Source organism: Streptopelia decaocto (assembly GCF_964273445.1).
Source record: "Streptopelia decaocto genome assembly, chromosome: 3".
NCBI classification, from domain to species: Eukaryota; Metazoa; Chordata; class Aves; order Columbiformes; family Columbidae; genus Streptopelia; species Streptopelia decaocto.
The window spans coordinates 57,893,649-57,914,261 of NC_138656.1; the positions used below are offsets into that span (position 1 = coordinate 57,893,649).

The following is a 20,613-nucleotide window of genomic DNA, read 5'->3' on the forward strand; positions in this document are numbered from 1 at the left end:
TAATCCAAAACACAGTATTTCTTTAATTCCAAAATTCATACAAGTTTACAAATCAATATGCCACCACAGAAAGTAGTGAAAGGAAGATAATATATGTTCAGCAACATTTTACTGTATTATAACAATGTTCAAATATGGTTAAATTTGACATAATACTGCAAGACATTATTAATATAAAGAATTAATGATTGAATGAGGAGGAGATACAGAGAATACCATTAATTTATTTGTTCCTGACCAATACAATATTTAGCTTCTAGAAAATAATTAAATATTGGTGAAATGCTGTATCTAGATCATATGAGCTCTATTTCTATTAAAATCCTGAAACAAGATGGCAACACTGACAAAGTGAAACAAGACTTTATTAATTATTGAAGTTAATAAATAGAAATCTGTCAAAACATCACAGTGAAAGATGTTATTTTTACTCCATCTCTCCCTTTCTCTATAAAGATACACTTTTTTTTTTTTCCAAATCTCTGTTAAATAGAAGCTTTAAGCTATTCTGGGGGAATTTACTTTCAATTTAATCCTCAAAATATTGTAATATCAACTTACTAAAAACTTTTAGAATTTTTTTTTTTCAAAAGCTAGGTCACAGGAGTGGGCATTGCACTGAGCTTTGGACAATAAAGACAGCAACAATAACAGAACTAAATGTGGGAGCTCCCTGAAGCAGGAGGCAAAATTTATTCTGTTTTTCACCCTGAGTACATCATCTTTTTTTTTTTTTTTTAGTTCACAGCAGCGGTGCAGGTCTTAACTCCTTAAGAGACAAATAAAACCAGATGACGTGAAAGCATTAAAAGATGCAGTTCTGGTATACCTGACAGTTCAATGAAAATGTAGGCTTTTAGCTTGGTTTATCATTACGGTGTTGAAAGACGTGAAGAAATGGTCTCATATTCTAGTCGCTACTTCAGATGCCAGTGGTGCTCAGCCAGACCCGTCCTGGCACCGTCTGCCAGGTCCCCAGGTGACAGCGTGGCTCCCCCTGCCCCGGCTCCACCCCCCTGCTAGCTGCAGCCGATGTGAGGGGCTTTTGGTTGATCCCAAGTGGCAAGACAGAGGTGAGAATGATAAGATAGTCTGTGCTGGCTGGATCATCCTCCAATTTTATGATGATAGAAAATTGTGGCTCTGACTATGTTTATACTCAGGTTAAGTGACAGCTATTTTTAAACAAATTCTCTGATGTAGCTGTAGTATCACTAGTCATGGATCTGGGTTTGAAGCATCTCCACTGGAAAAAAAGCACTAATCTCATCTGGAAGGTGTGGTCTGATTTCTGTAATATCAGAGACACTTTCATCTCTTTGTTTCACAGCTTTCATTTGGTTTTCAAGGGAAAAAAAAAAAAAAAAAAGAATGGTCATCTGATAAATTTTTTACATCAAACCTGAGGTTGTGGTGCTTTTCTAAGAGCTGCTCGGTGTGGCCAACGCAGAAGGTGGGGCTGCCCTGTCCCACACCACATCAGAGGTCGGTAAAGTCCACCACAGCAAGAAACATGCAGAACCGTAGGTAAATGCTAAACCCAACAAATAAATAGTCTTGTAGACCTACAAATGGCTGTGAATACTTTCAGTGATTTTTAAGAGACACTGCTCCTGGTCCTACCATGTCTCAAATCATCGGTAAAAATGGTATTTAGCTTAAATAATTGTCAGCATTTAGCTTAAATAAATTTTTTAGTACTTGTTGAGCCAACACATATATCACAACTTGAGAAAATTCAGAGAGACTATTTTTCATTTGAAACAACTGATTTCACTTACAAGGACAATATGTATTATCTGAAAGAAGAGAGAGATGGGAGACATTCTAGAACCTTTTCAATTGGTTATGTGAAGAAGAAATTAGCATTTGATTAAGCATCATTCTTCTGCACCCACAGCAACATGCTGTGATGCGTGATCCTACTGATAAGTGTAAGATAGGAGATAATTTCATTTTCTCTTTGTGTGCATGTAGGCATCTGCATTCCTATCTGACTCTGTGGAACATAGGTATGTCTGTAAATGTCATACGTTGTAGATCACATTTAAATGATTTGTCCACCTTGATAAAAATTAATGCATTGATCCCTTTTTGCCAGCTGGAATGTATTATGTGTTGCATGGAAAGTGTTATTCTCTTCTTTGCCTTTTTTACATATTTTTAATTTTTTTCCTCAAGGATTACTCACTCGGGAGTTTCTCAGGACTTATCCTGATTTCTCCCATGTAGCATGTAGCACCATTGGCAGTTAGGTATATAATGTATTATTTCCAATGGGCTGTTGTAGCAACTTGAAGACATCTGAAATCATCAATACAGAGAGAAACCAACTCCAGGCAGCTCAATAAGGTAAAGCAAACTTGCTTCACTGGAGATAGTGACATACCAAAATCTTGTTATTTTATTGCATGGATAACACTTTACAGCTGTCATTTTTCTGCCAGTTGATATTTAGCATATAAAAATATTATATACAGTTCTAAGTCTGTGTGTGGGTACAATACACGATGGATATAGTTCTAATTTTGCAAGTATACTACATTTTCACGTAAGTTCCAATAAAGGCACCTCTTTCTGTCCAGTTATATAATTTTGCTTTAGTAGTTGGCTGATTTGTGAGCCAAAGAATGCATCTGATTATTTATCATCAAAATGATAAGAAGTTATATGAGAAATCAAAGATTAGCTAGTATTCTGCTTGTAGCAATGGGTTGTAGTGAATACTTTACAAAAAAAACAAACATGGAGATATAGGGAAAGGCTAAGCGGTACCTCACCTATGTAGCCTCATGTCTTACGGCAAAAAGCAGCTTGAGGAAGTCTAAGCCAGAAGTTGTGCCCCCATCTTTGTGTTTTAACTCTTAAAATGAGAAGGTGGCACCTGTCTTTCCGTCCATGCTCCAGCCCTAGTATAGAGGAATGTTTTCTTGCAAAGTCAATTCATCCACTTAATCCAAAGTGTTTAACAAGTTTTGGTTGATTGTGTAACCCCTGTGTACCCTGGCATGTCAGTGGAGCTACTGTCTTATATAAAGTTTATTTAGTCTGACCTTACCTTTGTCCAAGTTATTCTGCCTGCACAGCAGCAATCTTTCTGCCTTTAGTATCTTGGCTGCTCTCAAATGTTTCAAAGTGATTAAGGCAACACTGAGGTCTATTTAATTGCTCCACTTGTTTCCTTTGAAGTGAAATACTGTCTTTTATACTTCAAAGTCAACACCATAGGCCTTTATAGGATATTGGACACACATTTCTAAATTTGGCAACAACAATAAAGAGTTTAAGCAGGAGAAGTATTTATAAGTACTAGTGTAAATTTTTAAGTTTACTCTTCAAATTCTAAAAATAAAAATTAGGATTCTACCAGAATTGCTGACAAACCTTAACTCTAATGGCCTGAACACTCCTATATGATTTAGTGCCAAAGAATACATTTTTGCTACTTCCTTGATGTCAAAGTGGTGTTTCTATATTTATAAAATGATGGGCCTCACAGAAACTAAACTGTTTTCTGCAAATGGAATCCTAATGGCTCTTATTGATTCCATTAAAAAAGGAAGGTGCTGCTTCCTTTTCTTTGCTACAAGCACGCAGATGGTTATTTTATTTGGTTATTGATATTTTGGGGTCTATATGTCATTAGATTTTTACTAAAATGTAAGTGGTCTTAACAGTCATCTAAATCTACATTTTTTACAAAAAGGTTTGTCAATTGCTTTAAAAATAATAGAGTGCCAGCTGTTGGAAAGCATTCTCCTATTACTAGAAGTGCTTTTTACTAAAATAATGCACCCCATTTATACAAACCTGGTCTTGATGTAAATATCTGTAAAGAGGGAGATCTAATTTTAGCCACCAAATTGCCTTCCTGCCTTTAGGCTGACATCTAAAACAACAACCTTCAATTTTATAAACTAAGAACATTCCACAAGAATCTATTGCAGGTTCTGAGGTAAAAATCACATCTACACAGACCTTTTATTGCCTGAAAAAAGAAATACTTACACTTCACAATTAAAAACTAAAACAAGGGCACATAAAAGACAAAAATAAATTGTAATATGTACACACATTAGAAAGGATAAATAGCAAATACATTGTAATACTGCATTAAATGTATGCGTATGTGAATTTCAGACCCCCCCAAATGTTGTGTACATTAATTCAAAGGATAAATAAGTGCTAATGTAAGACAGAGAATTTCTTAGTGTAAACAACACCACAGGCTTTTTTTAATAGGCCTTTGGGCCAACTTAGAAAAAAACATGTATTGCCTTTCACACTCCATACCACTTAATTTCAATAGTACTGTATTCACATATACAATTTCAAGACAGTATAAAAAATTATGGATCTAAGAAGCACTCTTCACACTCAACAAAAACAGGCTGCAGACACTCTAAGGATTTTCTGTTCACTTTTATAGGACCACTGGCTGAAGACATACTGATTCACCTGTGAGTTCTTCCTCAAAGCAGTGCAAGAGTCCTTAAACATAAAAAGTCACATTAGTAATCACTGCTCAAGCCTACTAGTGAAAACTTTTGTGCCTAATTTAGTTTCTGATTTTGGATTCACACTAGCATGATGTCACAGCTGTCACCACTGCCTGCCATAGGGAAGAAAGTTAATGATCCCTCTGGTTTGAATGGCAAGCCACAGACAGCAAGGAGTGTTTCTAAACATGAGGCATATCTTTGCATTCATAGTGTCACATTATGTGTCCTTCAAATCCTGTTTATGTATTTCTGAGGATCCAGAGTATGTCAACATTAAAACCCAAAAACATCTGTGACTTGTTCTGTATGAATGTTCAATGTATTTTCTTGAAGCATGCTCACTGGCATTTTAAAAAAGACAGCTGAGTTATACTAGGAATAATTTCTGGCAACTGTATTTACTGGCACCAGAGAAAATTACAGTTCTTCACTAAAGTACTGATGACATGAGGACTTGTGGCTTGTTGTCTAAGACAGGCTGTGGCCACTGAAAAAAAAAATACATGCACAGTTGCTCACACGCTCAGTTTTTTTTAGAAAAATAATTCCTCCCACTGGCCCAGTGCATTGTTAAGCAGTCCCATCCATTCCACTTTTCTCTGTGGACTGACAAGCGAAGTCTCTCTTCCCCCACGCTCTCAGTGCTTTTCACACTCCTCCCTCAGTTACCCTCAGTCACAACTCTGTGAAGTCCGACGAGTTCCTGGTAACAGGCTCTCAAGCGATTGTCTTCAGTTCTTCCTGACTTGCGGGGCTCTGATGAAGAAGTCCACCGACTCCTCTGTGTGGGTTAACCACAGAACCATGGTCTGCCTTAACAGTGACCAACACTTCATGTGGATTCTCCTTCTAGACAAAACATTTGCCCATTGGTAAAGGCGAGGGCCTCATCCTCCGTTAACTTCAGGGGAAGCTGTAGCACACACTCACGCTCAGTCAAGTTCCAGTGCAATCTCAGGTCTTCAGGACACAATGGTTTCCCCAAAGAAAATTGTTACATAAAATATGGGACATGGTCAAATAGTTATGGACGATGAAACCTGAAATGATAAATCATTAAAAAACTCAGAATTATATTATTTCAACTGACAATGGCACTGATCTTCATCCTGCTCTCACAGCTGTTTACTTTTGTTGCCCAAACAGAATTATTCCCAGTTTTCCTGGTCTAAGTGGGATTAGAGTCAGCCCTATTATCCCCCACTGTCTGCCTGTCTGTCTGTACTAGAAAACCAAACAGGTCTATGGTGTGGCTCAGGCACAGGTGTATGTCCATCTGTTTGTAACATTAACCTGTTACTGTCCCTGGTACAGTTTTGCTTGGGCCAACCAGTGCCCTTCCAGATACTGCTTGGGCATGGCTGGGATTAGCACAGGCCAACAGGCAGACTGGGTATGGGGGAACATCACCCTGTAAGAGGTTAACTGTCTGAATTCAAGCTGTGCCAAGCCTGCTGGCCTCAGGGCTGGAGAACAGTCTCCAGTCTGGTTTTTTTTACCAGTACAGATTTAGCCACAATGCATCTACTATTTGAAGACACCGGAGGTAAATCAGAAAAACTTTTCTAAGCCATAGAACTTAAATTTCTGGTTTTTAGTCCTTCTGCAAAATGAGGCTAACAAAAACTTCGGATTTTTTTTAAGTAAGTGTCCTGGTTTTGTTAAAAACAAGTTTCTCTTTCAGTGAATTTTGCCTGTCAGCTAAAGCCTTCATATTAACTGCATTTTCCTGGAGAACTAGACACATGTTTTGGTAAACCTAGCAATGGAATGCAAACTTATTGATAAGCATGGATGGACATCTCGCAAGAGGGGTGACGAGAAACAAGTGACTAAGAAACTGACCAACTGTGTATAACATTCCATTCACGTGAATACTTCATATAAAAGTGGGAGATCACGAGGATCTCGTCCCTTTTGCCTTTTTGCCCTTTTTCCCTTCTGCTTATGGCCGACCTTAGGAGAGGATCTTGCTGGTCGTCCCTGAGAACTGAGGCCTAGTGAGAGACTGAATCCAGCTCCGCTTGGTTGCAGAGTCTAATCCAGGACTTTGGGTGCTGGCTCTGCAGTTGCTGAGACTTTCGAGATTGGTTTTGTATATTTTGTATTATTTTCTCTATTCTTATTAGTAGCATTAGTAAAACATCTTTAATTTTTCCAACTCTCTTCTCTCTGTTCTTCTTTCCCTCCCGATCGCCTGTGCTGAGTGGGAAGGGGGGAGAGGGAGGGGCAAAAAGGGGGAAATGGGAGGGGGAGAGGGGGTTAACAATATATCTGCCAGGGTTTTATTGTCACCCCGCAATCTTAACCCTTGACAGTAAGCAACAATTTTTATAGCTCTGCAGAATCTTTCAGCCTATTAACAGCAGCCAGCTGTGGCACAAGAAGGCCTGAATCCACCTCATTGTTTCCCATTGTTAGGTAGGGCATGTACATCACTCCAGATGGCCTGTATGATGGATAGAGAGGGAGGTTCCTCCAAAGGCTGTTGCCAACCTTTCCTAGAATAAGCTAGGAGGTGGCAGCAACAGAAATTCTAATTCAACTTAAATGCAGTGAATCCAAGGAAAAGGGTAAGGAGGACGTCAATGTCAGGTGCACAATGTATCTATCACCAGACTTCTAAATCTCTGTTTAAATGATTTTAAAAAGACATCTTTCCATGAAGTAGTAAATGATGCAGCATCTTTACAACAGCATAGGTGGTGATGCACCTGACACAGTACACTTAGATAAGTTTTTGTTTGACACATTTTCTCTTACCAGTTCTAGAGAAAAGAAAACAAGCCACACATTACCCCAGTGATGTGGTACAGCACAGTGCAGGGATGCTTTTCTCAAATAAAGGAGGTGCACACAAAAGCTGACATTCACAAGTGTGCAGCTCATCTGTTAAGTGAGGGTATAGGTATAGTGCATTGCGAAAAAGACACAGGGTTTTTATATTTGTGCAGAACAACAATGTACCGGACTATATATAGCACTTCCATTAGAAGCACTTTATAAACATTTACTAATATCCTCTTCCCAAACTTGTATTTCTTTCTCTATTTTTAGAAACTCAGGTTTTGGATTTTGTGGTGAAGTAACCGAAGGAATCAATCTAAATTACCAGGAGCAGAAAAACAGTTCAACTGACAGTCAACACAGTAAATGGTGAACAATGAAAACCAGTGTTTTTTCTTTCCCAAGTTTAATATCAAATTTGAACAATTCAAAGATCAGAGCTTCTTATGTCAAATATGTAATAATATAAGAAACTGTATGTTTTAAGGTGCTTTTGTTTAATAAGCAGCTTCCTTGTTGTCTCATTCTATCACAGAGCTTCACAAATAAACCTTTGTTAACCAGCTGCCAGTGCACGTGCCTTTTGGTTTGTATTATCTCAGTGATCATTCTTGAAAAAAATTAAAATATGAGTAATTCATTCTCTGGGCAGAGACTTTTGTCTATGATTTTCTTCAAACTTCTGTTTTATCAATCCAAATGTAGTGGTGAGCTGCATATTTTTTAATGAGAGGTCCTGGAGGAAATGGAGTCTCTTCTTATTTTCTAAATTGCAATTGACTTAAAACATCTGCATCTACTTCTGCTCTTAATTAGTTTTTTCTAGTGCTACTCTAGAGACTTCTGTGCAGTGGCTCTACAATATGACCAGTGAAAATAAAAGGGTGGAGGGAACAGAGAGAGCCTGATTTCCCTCAGGTTGAGTTTCTTCCAGGACCCTATAGCATCATTGCCTATGTTTATCACAATTTGGCTGTGCCTGATTTTCACTTCATTTGCCAAGGAAGGCCCTTCTCAAAAAATTTAAAAAACCCGACACATTTTAGCTGGTTTGTCACTCCACTGGTTCTCTGAGGTTTTTTTGTTCATCTCTCAAGAATCCAACTGTAATCACTTTCAACTGTTTTCAATTTTTGTGAAAAAATATCTGATTCTTTTTGTATGACTCAAGCCTATCTGTACTTATGCTTCTATATTGCAATGCAACTCAAAAAACCTAACAACTTAAGCAGGAGTTTGCATTCTATCTCTCCCTGCACACAGCCAGGTTTCTATTCCTGCTCATTTTTCTTCTCTCCCTCAGGATGCCCATTTTTTTTTAAGTAGTATTTTTATATATTCTGAAGAAGACATGCTCCCTACTGCCTGAAGAGAAAATTACATCAGAAACCAAATGAAAAGAGACAAATCTGTGTCTGAAAAGGACATTTTCTAGTGGTCAGAATGCAACACTAGATTGAAATCCTGCCTCCTGGTTCATCTCCCAGCTTAGGTTTGCTGTCTGTGAAACTGGTTTGATTTTTCTAAAAAGTAATTTATTCATTTTATAGCTACACTGAAGTGGGCTTATAATATTGTTTTTAAAAATCCATGTTTTGGTGGAAAAAAAATACTGAAGTTGTGAAGTCAAGCACTGAACTAGGAGATGCCACAAATCACCAAACATCCATCTCCTATTGTGAATTTTCCTTGTGACACTCTCTTTAATTAGAGGACTCACACTCATTTGCTCAGATCCTGAGTTTTATCGAAACAGTAGCAGGAAAAGGAAGTGACCTGGTCTTGGGCAATTGTTTCTATCTGACTCAACTCTGCGTGGTAGTGAAGACAATAATACTATGTATGCAATGTTGGGTGATCCTAACAGCAAGTTCTGCTTGCTGGTGGCAAGTCTTAGCATTCATAGCTTCGAAAGATATGAACAGATGTCCTAGAGATGGCAGAAAGCGCCTCCCTCCTTCTGGGAATAGCTCTGCCAAATTTGAAGTCTTGCTAAAAGCTGTGGACTTGGTGTTATCCAGGACAGAGAATGAAACATGTCCAAACTAAAACATTAGAAGTAGCAAACAAGAAAATCAGAATCTGTGTTGTTCCCCTGAAACTGCTGCCAGGAGCCTAGGGAAGTCTTAGGAAGCTGCCCAAAACACTAGTGAGCTTTTCTGAAGTTCAACACATCATCCAGTTTTCACTTACTGAAGACATCTTCAAAAATGTGTATTTTCATGAGCAAGGGAGCACTGTCAGAGAAGGACGTGCCTTTTTCATAACTGAGAAGTGTTAACTTCATCTGGGAGAAATGCTGAGTCCTTTCAAAGGATTATTTTTAGATCTCCCACACAATCTTTTTCCATGTAGCAACTGATCCACTGCGGTCACCTTCACTACTACCCAGCTTCAGGAATGGCACCAGAATCACTGGGAATCACTCCAGAATCACTGGTGGGATTCAAGGGGACTCATGGTAGGAATTCGTACAAGGAGCCAGTCATGACACAACTGCAGAGGACTTGCAGAGGATTGCTGTCACACTCATCTCTCCAAATGATGCAAGAAGAGGGATTCACCCACCTGGTAAATTGCCGACTTTCCTCATGTACTTCCATTTCTGTGCTTTTAAATTCATTCAGCTCTTTCCGTATTGCTGCCTAATAAAAAATAATGATATACGCAACCATGAGAAATATGAATCTTAAAGAAAGCAATCTGAGAGGAACCTGGCCCTACTCTTGCAGGTTCCCTTACAGTTCCTGCTTTCCAGTCTCCCGTGCTGTAATCCACAACTCTCACACATTTCTCATCATCAACAGGAGTGACTTTTTTTCAATTACAGCTATTTGGAGCAGTAATACACTACAAAGAAACTTAAAGCATCAAACACCATCAATAAACAAAGAAACACCCAACCTACTGCAGTGGGCGAACCCACCTCCCCATTGAAATACAGCACTTGTTCCAGACAAAAATGGGCAAGGCATATTGGGTCACCTGGACAGTGACCTGCTGAGCATCCAGCTGGAGGGGATTATATTAATATCTCCAGACACAGCCTCTGAGGAGCTGGTGAGTCCCACTGCCTGCGTGGGCACTGTGCACACAGCCGGGGTCGTGCCTCTACCCGCTGAGAACAGAAATTCAGGAATGCAAGATGAACAACATTTTCTTAAGTGGAATTACTCACTTGGTTTGATTAGTTACAGACAAGCAGCATGATAAAATTATAGCATCACCGGACTGAGGTCTCATAAATGAGAAACTTCATTTTAAGCAGGGGATGGTTCTGTTCTGCCACAACAGCACACTCACATGAGGCTGCTGTAATAGCTCAGTTATTTCTGAGCACCAAATCAGTGGCAAAGACACCAGAGCTCCAGCTCTGTAATGTTATTACAGTGCAATCTTCTGCTCCCACTGGGATAAGAGAAATGGCTTCCTTTGGAGAAAAGGGTGAGGGAGATTCCAGGCAACCCAGGGTCTTTGTCTTTCTGCTGAGGCCAACAAACATGGGGATTACAGAGCCAGACCTCTGTTCATTACAAAATGAACTGAGATTAAAAACTGCCACCCTAAACTAGGTAGGAAACTCCACTGTTTGATCTAGTGCAGTTCACCTTGGTTTTCTGTGAAGATGAGCCTTGGTGAAAGCAGAGGTTCTGGGTGCTCTAATCTCTCACAGACTACATGAGAGTGCCCAGCACCTCCCAAAACCAACATCCTCAAACATTTCTGAGTACATTTTTACTGTCTCCACCTTGACTTGTTATGAGGTTTTCCTTTGTTTGTCAGATGAGCTGGCATTAATACTAAAATCCAAGCTGAAATGAAATCAGTGCTTCACAGTCCTTAGATAAAAGATAAAGAGTTCTTGCATGTATCACTTTTCATGCCAAGCATATCTCATAGGACTTCCATAAAAGTTGGTTCGAACCCAGTGTAACAGGGCCGGCAGTTTTTGGTACATAAATCCTACAGCTTTCCTTTTAAGAAGTGGCATAGGAGGAAAATAGAAGAGTATTTTATGGCAATCTTTGACTGATCTGTCTTTTAAAAGAGAATCACAAAATAATTTGTCTTACCCTTTGTAGTTAAGCAGAGGATCTATTAACTGTTTGGGCCAAACACCCTAAGACAGTGTGCTGCACGCATACAGTCAGTTCCAGCACTGTTGGTTGCGGCCAAGAAATGTTAGGAGGATGGAGCAGCTTTTACCTTTTTTCACTTGAATAAGTTGTAAAAGTAACTCTCCATGGCAGGCCCCTGCCTTCAGAAACCTTGTTTAAAGTCAAGGGTTGTAGCCATCTTTGATAACAGCGTGTGCCTGGCTTAGCAAGGTTTAAAAAAGGCAAGAAATTCTGGCCTGAACTGTCATAATGGAGAAGGTAAATATGCTCCCAACAGGCACCTGAATGGGTTTTCTTAGCTTCAAGCAGTAGATGCACAGTAGCACCATGACAATCTTGCTGCCTCCAGCAGATGTCATTTGTCATGCCAGTGTCAAGAGAATGTACACCAGAGGAAAGACCCCCCAAAATGAGAGATGGAAGCATTTTTTAATAATCTACATTTGTCCCTTGCCTTGTCTGCGGGAGTTAACCTGGCCCAGGGCTTGTCAGCACGACGGTCATAATCTGGAGAATCCGTGACCTCCACGTACTCGTTAAATCGAAGGATTCTTCTTGCTTGAAGTTCAGCCACTGTAGGCCTCAGGCTGAGCTGTAAGTGGGAGGCAGAAAATAGTACGTTTAATAAGATGAAAAAAAAAAAAAAACAAAAGCTGAGGATATGATGTAATCTCAAGAGAACTTTGATGGTATTTCTAAACAGGGTCACTTTCAGGTGTCTAAAAAAAGGCACCATCCTGGGAGTGCTGCACAGGAATGGGGAAGCAGCACAACCTAATTTCTTCAGTTATAAAAACAGTCTTTGTTGGGCAGGTCAGCGAGAATTGTGACAGTTAGCCCTGGAATATTAATTGTGACTTTGCAACTGTCACACCATTTACCCCATGAGACAGTAGGTTCTTTTGCATTAATGATTACACAGTCTGCTGTGTTCAACTATACTATTGAAAATAAGCAGGAGGTGCCTGCCTAACTAAAAAGATTATTTTTTAAAATCTAGGGGACAGATAATCATTATGATGCCAAATTGTTTCAGTCACCTCAAATACCATTCACTTTAACTAATTAAGGATGACCATATTACGGAAACTGTACTTCTGCAGAGAAGGGCAGACTAGGGAGACACCAGCCCTCCACCCGCAGAACAAACACCCAAAATCAGAGCAGCAGATCCGTAATGGCTTTATCTCCAGGTGCAATGAGCGCAATCCGCCCTGCAGCAGCCAAGACCACTGACATGTCTGGAGGAATGGTGAAGGGGTTTCTTAGGGCCCACACTGTTTGTAGACCTCTTGGCTGCTCTAGGGAAGAGTGGATCTACAGGTGTGGCTTCCCTCCAACATATGTGACAGCCGTGGTTATGCTCACAGAGGAACCACATGTAATTTCTCTCCCCTGCTTACAGGGATAAATATTAAGCATGACCAGACTCCGTATGCTTTTCCAGGTAGGGGAAGCTGGACAGGATGGAGTTTCCTTCAAGATGGACTTGGCTTGTACTGCTTTTTGAACAGACTTCTGATCTGGAGGCATGACTGATGGCCATTTGCAGTAATGAATGCACACTGATTTTTAGAATCTTATAAAAAAATAATCCTATGTACACAAGTAGACAATATAAAAAACACATCATCACCTTTCTACTGAGTCTACGTTTTATTTCTCTTTTGGCTTCCTGTTCCTCTTCTTCATTCTTCTCTGTTTTTAGAAGAGATAAAAATGAGTGAATATTTAAGTATTATAATTGCACATACTGTATTTCTCTTGGTTGAAACCTTCAGCACTTAAAGCCCTGGCTCATGTTTCCTTGTATTTCTGGGTGACCTTGCATGTGTTGTCTGCTTTTTGGATTTTGTGTACTCTCATTTCTTTCCCCTGTCCTCACTTCCCTCAGTTCTGCAGACATCTCAAGTCACCACTGTGGGTCAGGAACACAGCAAGGAAGAGGCGTCTGTCATCTCCTTTCTGTGTAACAGTAAAGAAGAAGTACCCTGAAAGAGCTGCCTAATGTTTCAATTACTTCTCATAACCTTAAAATCACTGTTGCTTTCACTTCCAACATTCTGCCTGTTGACTCTAAAGTCTAATTATTCGTAAGGGTCAAGAAAAAAGTTTGCTCTGAGTATCTGAATCAGCCAAGTGTCCTCTGCTGCTCAGGATACAATGAATCAATGACAATTTGTTTCACTGTCAGTTGTTACTGAAAATTGGTTTTGCTACTTTAATATTTTTTTCCGATTTTATATATAGTGGCCATATGATTCAGTACTCAAACCTGCTTGATTACAGGCCAATATCTAGACCAAGTGAACAAGTATAACATAAAATGACACATATTTTTTTAATGTATTTGGGTGTGAGACTGGAATGTGCTTTTAACAAATTTCTATGCTAACCAAACTTGATTTCTTGAGTGCCAGTGAAAATCACACTTACAAAGGCATGCTCATACAGACTCAGAAGTTTTTAAAATCAATGTACGTTTTGAAGAATATTATATGCCCTTTCAGTCCACCTCCGATGGTAATATGCAAAGTTAACTTTGCTGTGGCTGAAATATCTCACCTGAGACACCCATAAAATTCTGATCCTGTTTTATTCATGGTTGCAGGTTGCATTTGCACATTGCATTTCAAGCCTAACTATAAATTTAAAGAAATGAATTTATCTATTGTGGATACAGCCAACCTGTATAGATGAAGAAGCAGTTTTAAATCCTGACATAGACAGATTTGCCCTGTCTGCTACGGCCAGCCTGCTGTGACAGCAACCTGGCTGTAGAGTACCTTCCATGTCATGACTGATACACTGGAGGCAACACTATGACAGGTCATCTTGCGGTACTTGCAGATTTCCTTTGCTGACTCAAAGGCTCTCATGTAAGAAGAATACAAGGGAAAGGGGAAGAGGAACAAATTATAAAAAGGAAAAAGAAGAAAGTTACAGTAGGAAAAAGGCAATGCCAACCCAAGACCTGCTCTGTGATAAGAGCTGAAATCAACCCCAGGTTTCCATTGGCAAGATGCAATTGAAGTCTTGCTGCCAGGATTAGGCTGGCCCTAGTGTTGATGGCGATTCTACTGAGATACTGAAATGTGAATATAATTTATGGTTTATTAATAGTTTTTCTCTTAAATGATGAAGAAATGGATGGCCTGTTTCCATAGGGGTACAGTAAACTGACTAAAACTGAATAACAGAGTTAAAAATTTATCTACATTAAAAAAAAAAAAAATTAACATATATAACAATAAACAAGTTGGGTGCACTTAAGGACTTATGACTTCAAATGAGAACTCTTCTTATTACATCTTCACCTAACAAAATCAAAAGTTCTCTAGCTTTTAAGCAATCTGGACATCCATAAATCCATGGGTCTAGATGGGATGCACCCACGGGTGCAGAGGGAGCTGGCTGAGGTCATTGCTGGACCGCTCTCCATCATCTTTGCTAAGTCATGGGAAACGGGAGAGGTGCCTGAGGACTGGAGGAAAGCAAATGTCACTCCAGTCTTCAAAAAGAGAAAGGAGGAGGACCCAGGTAACTATAGACTGGTCAGCCTCACCTCCATCCCTGGAAAGGTGATGGAACAACTTATCCTTGGCACCATCTCAAGGCATATTAAGGATAAGAGGGTCATTAGGGTCAGTCAACATGGCTTCACCAAGGGGAAGTCATGCTTAACCAACCTCATAACCTTTTATGAGGAATAACCAGGTGGATAGATGATGGCAAAGCAGTGGATGTGGCCTATCTTGATTTCAGTAAAGCATTTGACACAGTCTCCCACAGCATCCTTGCTGCTAAACTGAGGAAGTGTGGTCTGGATGAGCAGGTAGTGAGGTGGACTGCGAACTGGCTGAAGGAAAGAAGTTGTGGTCAATGGGGCAGAGTCTACTTGGAGGCCTGTATCTAGTGGAGTGCCTCACGGGTCAGTACTGGGGCCTATATTATTAAATATATTCATCAATGATTTGGACGAGGGAATAGAGTGTTCTATCAGCAAGTTTGCTGATGACACCAAGCTGGGAGGAGTGGCTGACACGCCAGAAGGCTGTGCTGCCATCCAGAGAGACCTGGACAGGCTGGAGAGTTGGGCAGGGAAAGATTTAATGAAATATAATAAGGGCAAGTGTAGAGTCTTCCATCTGGGCAGGAACAACCCCAGGTTCCAGTGTAAGTTGGGGAATGACCTGTTAGAGCGCAGGGTAGGGGAAAGGGACGTGGGGGTCCTGGTGGACAGCAGGATGACCATGAGCCATACTGAGTTAAGAAGATGTGTGGTGCTAAAAATAATGGATCTGGTGCTCCTGCTTCCTTCAGGTGGGATGGAAAATTCCAGCTGGAGGACCACGTTTTAGCGGCAGGTATGAACTGACTTGCTTGCCCAAACAGGAACACATTAATGCACAGGAACACACTTCTGACTGCTTTCCACCTTAAAAGCAGATCTAATCTGTGTGATGTGGAGAAAGAAAATATAAACACAGTGTTCCAGCTGCAAGTCCCTTCCTCAGATGTCCTGCTGCTGCTCTACTGGCAAAGGACCAGCCCAGCGAGCATCCTTTGCTTGCGGGAGTTTCCAGCTAGATCCCAGCAAAACTATGTTTTTCCTCCTTCCCTGCCTGCAGCTTCTGGGAGGTCAAATGGGGATTTGACTCCTAACAGAAACAATTTGTTTAGCAGCACTTATCACAGCCTTGAAGTTAAATGATCCACCAGTCAAAGCTGAATGAGAAGCTTCTCTGGCATCTATACATTATTTCTCCTGCAACTTGCCATAATTGAATCTGGTCACCTTCTGTTCTGTGGGACATTTGTTTTCTAGCAGAAGGGGAAAAGAGAGAAATTGTTCTGCCTGAGGACTACTCCATTCTTGACCGGAGCGTAAAACCAAACTTTCCATTGTGTCCCTATGGGATTAGCTATGTTTAGACTTCTCTGTGGTCTTGCTAAGGAAAGAGAAAGAAAAGACAAACAAAGCGCTTGCCTCTTGCAGCGCTCTGGAACGCACAAAGTGGTTCCTCTTTCCCGGTTTTACAAGAAAGATAACCATTAATATTCCTTAACTAGCACCAAGAGCTAAACTCTTGTTTTCTACAAAGCCAGTATTGGCAGGCATGCAGGTGCACAGTACAAGAAGTTCACTGTCCCTTACAAATACAGGAAAAATTACAGTTATCTTTATCTGAAATTCCTGGAAGAATAAAAAAGTTTCTTTGCCATAATGCAATACTATAAATATTACTGGCTCAAAGCCAGTACACAAGAAACCTGTCTATCAAAAACCCAGGGCTTCATCTGCTCCTGCAAGTGGACTCTTGAGTATTGTAACTGTGTTTTAGTGTGGGAAGACGCAGAAGTCAAATTGATTTCATAGAAATCTGCCTGCAATGTCTTGCAATCGTACTCAGTTACAGGATTTTCAGTAACTGGTTTATCTGGAAATATTATCAAAACAAAATTTCTTGCAAGATAGATTTCCTCAGTAACTGGAAATACAAAAAAAACCCCAACCAAACAAAAAAAACACCACCAACAAAAAACCCACAGACTTTTTCTGAACCTCTTAAAAGATTTGGGCTGAACTTAATCCTGAAGGAAACATTTGGACCTTTAACACTTAATGTAACCTCGAAGTCTGGTAAATATTACTCAAAACAATACTTTCCCTTAGCTACAGTTTACATACATGCAATAATATAACCCCTTCTCCCCATCCACTGCTTAAAAATGGGAGGAAGGAAGCTTTATGAAAGAAATTCCAACTTATTCACAAAAGCTGCCTACAACAACAAAGGCATTTAAGTGATATAAACATTTTCAAATGATCCACAGGAAAGGAATGTAATAATTTTTATAAATAATACGAGTGCTTTAGAGCTGAGAGGGAACTTGCACCCTGAAAGGGCTCTGAGTCAGACTGTCACCACAAACCCTGGCTTGCTTTGGTTCACTTTGCTTTTTACAGATCACTGTCAACTTGAAGTATTTTATATCTCAGTGATGAGCAAAAAGCAGTATGGGATTCTCCATTCTCATCAATGACTCTGTGCTTTTTTGTGATTTGTAATGCTGCCTCCCAGCCTTCATCGCTTGCTCTCCCTTGCCTCTTTAAGGCAGCCCCCAGCAGCAGCAGGGGAGGACAGCTGGAGGTACTGAGTGCACAGACTGGTGCCCTGCCAAAAGCTTAAAGTAAACAAGATGAAACAGGGGAAGAAATCTCTTAACTGCTTCCCAGTCTTGAGCTACTTATGGTAAAATCAGTAAACGGCATAAACAATGGCAAAAGGGATATGAAATACATCACAGGTTCGCTGCTAGATTAGTTATCTCAAGGTTAGTGAGTCAGGGCAGTAAGGAAGCCAAGTTGGTGCTCCCAGCTCAGTGGCTGTATCCTGGTCCACCAAAGATGTTTTGGAATTACCTTTCTCACAGTCCAGCATGAGCGTTTTTTCATATAAAAGATGTTCATATTTCAAATTATATCTTTATTTACCTATGCAATCCACAGGTTCAGAAATCACAGTCTTAAAAAGTCTACTCACATTATGCATTGAACAGGAGTCCCCTGATCCATCTCCTATGCACCATAATGTGTGTACTGTAGCTTCTCTTTTTATTAAGACATGGCATTATTTGGCTTTTGAATGCCTGGACAACAGCAGCAGGATTTCATTAGCATGGGTGGTTCCCTGAAAGCCAAGAGTGGCTATGTCTCCTTGATTTGCTGGCCTGAGCAGGAGACAGAGCGATCAGTGTGTGGACTTTGTCAGCTTAAACAGCCCTTTTTCTTTCATTCCACCAGGACTGCACAGATGAACTCCAAATTTTCTGAATGATTGTTGGAAATAATGGCATTATACCTGCTCTTTCAGTTACATGAAGCTTGGAAAGTTCTTGTACCTGAAGAATAGATGAGGTTTTGGATTTGTTGCTGTGTGTGAAAGGCTGTCCATGTGCACTGTCTCCATTTATTTCTTCTACTTAAGCATCAAGTACTAGCTACCCTTGCAGAAGGAAGATAGGGCTAGAGGAAAAGGGCATGGCAACTGCTACAGTGGAGTTTAGGTAGCAGTAGTTTAGGTAACACACATATTATGAAAAGATTCATACAGGAAGACAAAAAATGCCTGTTCTGAAGTGTTTGACAGCCTATGAATGAAACAAACATAAGTAAATGGGAGAACAGGTATAAAGGGTAAACCACCCAATGTACTTAATTCCTCTGCCCCTGACTATTTGAGTTATAGACTTATATTTTTCAAGAAGGATACTGAGGAAGGATTTAATCAACGGGAAGATATTCAGTGAGGGTGTGTCATGCAAGTTTCAGTACAGAAGATGTCAGAAGTGGATATGAAAGCCAGCATGCAGAAGTGGCTGGCATATACCTATTCATTTTTCCTTGAACACTTCACCTTTTCTCTTTCTACTCTACCTTCCAACCTCTGCCCTTTATCCCAGCTCTGACTCCTACTGATATTCCCTCTTCCTCCTCATAAAAATTAGGCAAAGTTTAACTTCTAAGGGGTATCTATGTCATTCCTGGTCTTTGGGACCAGCTTCAAGAACAGGGATTGTGACAAGAAAAATTTGGCATGTTGAATATACGTGATTTTCACAGCTAACATTACAGGTTAGTATACAGATACAGTGTTGGCACATTACTCTCCAGCACATCATTTCCCCCAGTTATGGCTCTAACACTAAAGCAACAATGATAGGCTTCCATATGAATACAACATATGTTCACTTTCTAAGTAAATACTAGCTGAAATCTGGATAAAATACTTACGCTTCAGGATATTTCTTTGCTCTAGCTCTTCAGTTGTAGGCCTCTGGCTAAGTCTCCTGTGAGAACAAAGTAAGTGACTGATTTAAAACCAGATCCAAATAACACATTATGATTAGTAATACATTTTAAAAGGTGTTTCTCCTATGGCCATGCTATTTTTTGCCAGCAGAGGTATGCAACAACACAGGTAATTTCCAGACACAGTTATAATAACCATTAATGTAACCTCAGTACTGACTGTCCATTTGTCTTAAAAGATGTACTATTGCCACTTGAACACATAAATAACTGATACTTGAATATTACAGAAATCGTACCAGCAAATTGAAATTCCTCATTTGCAGGTATAATTTTATGAAACAGTTCATAAACCTTTTCTCAGATATTTTAAATACAAATCCTATTCTTTAAAAACAAACAAACAAACAAAACAAAAAACCCAAACAAACCAAAACAAAAACCAATATAAGCTGTACATTCCTCACTGATTTGTACGTACAATACAAATGGGAGTTTTAACTGGAACTTAATTTTACTTAGTTACCTGCATATAACAACTGCCATTAAAAGAGAAAAAAACCAAACCAAACCAAAACAACCAACCCAAAACCAACCACAAACCAAATGGAGATACTAATTTTCTGTTTTGTATAGTGGAGAACATAGCTGATATTGTCTGTATGTTCACTAAACAAGTTCACTTGAGAAAAGGAGCAAGAAAAATTTCAGCCCTACAATTTATTTTGCAGATGTCTTAAAGACAGTGAACCTCACACAGTCACTATGGATGATCTTCAGCCTTGTGAAACCCACGTGACTCAAACCACGCTTGGACTTACAGCTTTGGTTGGCAGGAGCAGCAGGTTTATCACAGGTGACCAGTCCCTGCTGCAGGACATCCCTGTCCCCGGGACCTGATCTGATCCTGACTGAGCTGTGGGAACAGGTTTCCCATCCGACCTTGACGCTGCTGGGCACTGACCACCATGCCAGGAATTTTTAAGCAACTGGTGTAAAACTTGGTTGTGAGTTCAGGCACGAGCACAACCCTGACAGGCAAGGACATTGTCTCCTGCTGCCAAAGCAGAGCTGTGCGGGGAGCGCGGAGCTTCCTGGCAGAACCAGTGATGGCCCTGCACAAGGAGCTCAGGATGGGGACTGGAGCAGCTTCTGCAGTTCATCCCCTGAAAGAGCACCAACAAGCAAGGTGTGATCACCAGAGCTGGGATTTGGTCAGGAAAGCAGTGATAACAACCACGCTGCTTTATTAGCAGAAGCAAAATGACTTTTGGGCTCTACAGAATAGATACACCACTCCTATGGTTAAGGGACAACATAAATGACTTAGCCAGCCACCCAATTCCCAGAGCAACTCAGCTCATCTTCTAAGTGCTGATGCCGGGCCGCC

The 20,613-nt window shown here is 40.2% G+C and overlaps 1 protein-coding gene across 3 annotated transcripts in view; it reads right to left on the minus strand.

Moving 5' to 3' along the window:
• PHACTR2 (phosphatase and actin regulator 2) overlaps window positions 1–20,613 on the minus strand; it is a 139,216-nt gene continuing 118,603 nt past the window's right edge. For all 3 annotated transcript variants that reach the window (XM_082049601.1, XM_082049599.1, XM_082049600.1), the window contains 5 exons: window positions 19,206–19,261; window positions 13,044–13,105; window positions 11,862–11,999; window positions 9,858–9,934; window positions 1–5,542 (listed from right to left, as the gene is read on the minus strand). In XM_082049601.1, the coding sequence (XP_081905727.1) occupies window positions 5,527–5,542; window positions 9,858–9,934; window positions 11,862–11,999; window positions 13,044–13,105; window positions 19,206–19,261 (349 nt within the window). In that variant the 3' untranslated portion in view covers window positions 1–5,526. The remainder of the gene's footprint in view (window positions 5,543–9,857; window positions 9,935–11,861; window positions 12,000–13,043; window positions 13,106–19,205; window positions 19,262–20,613) is intronic.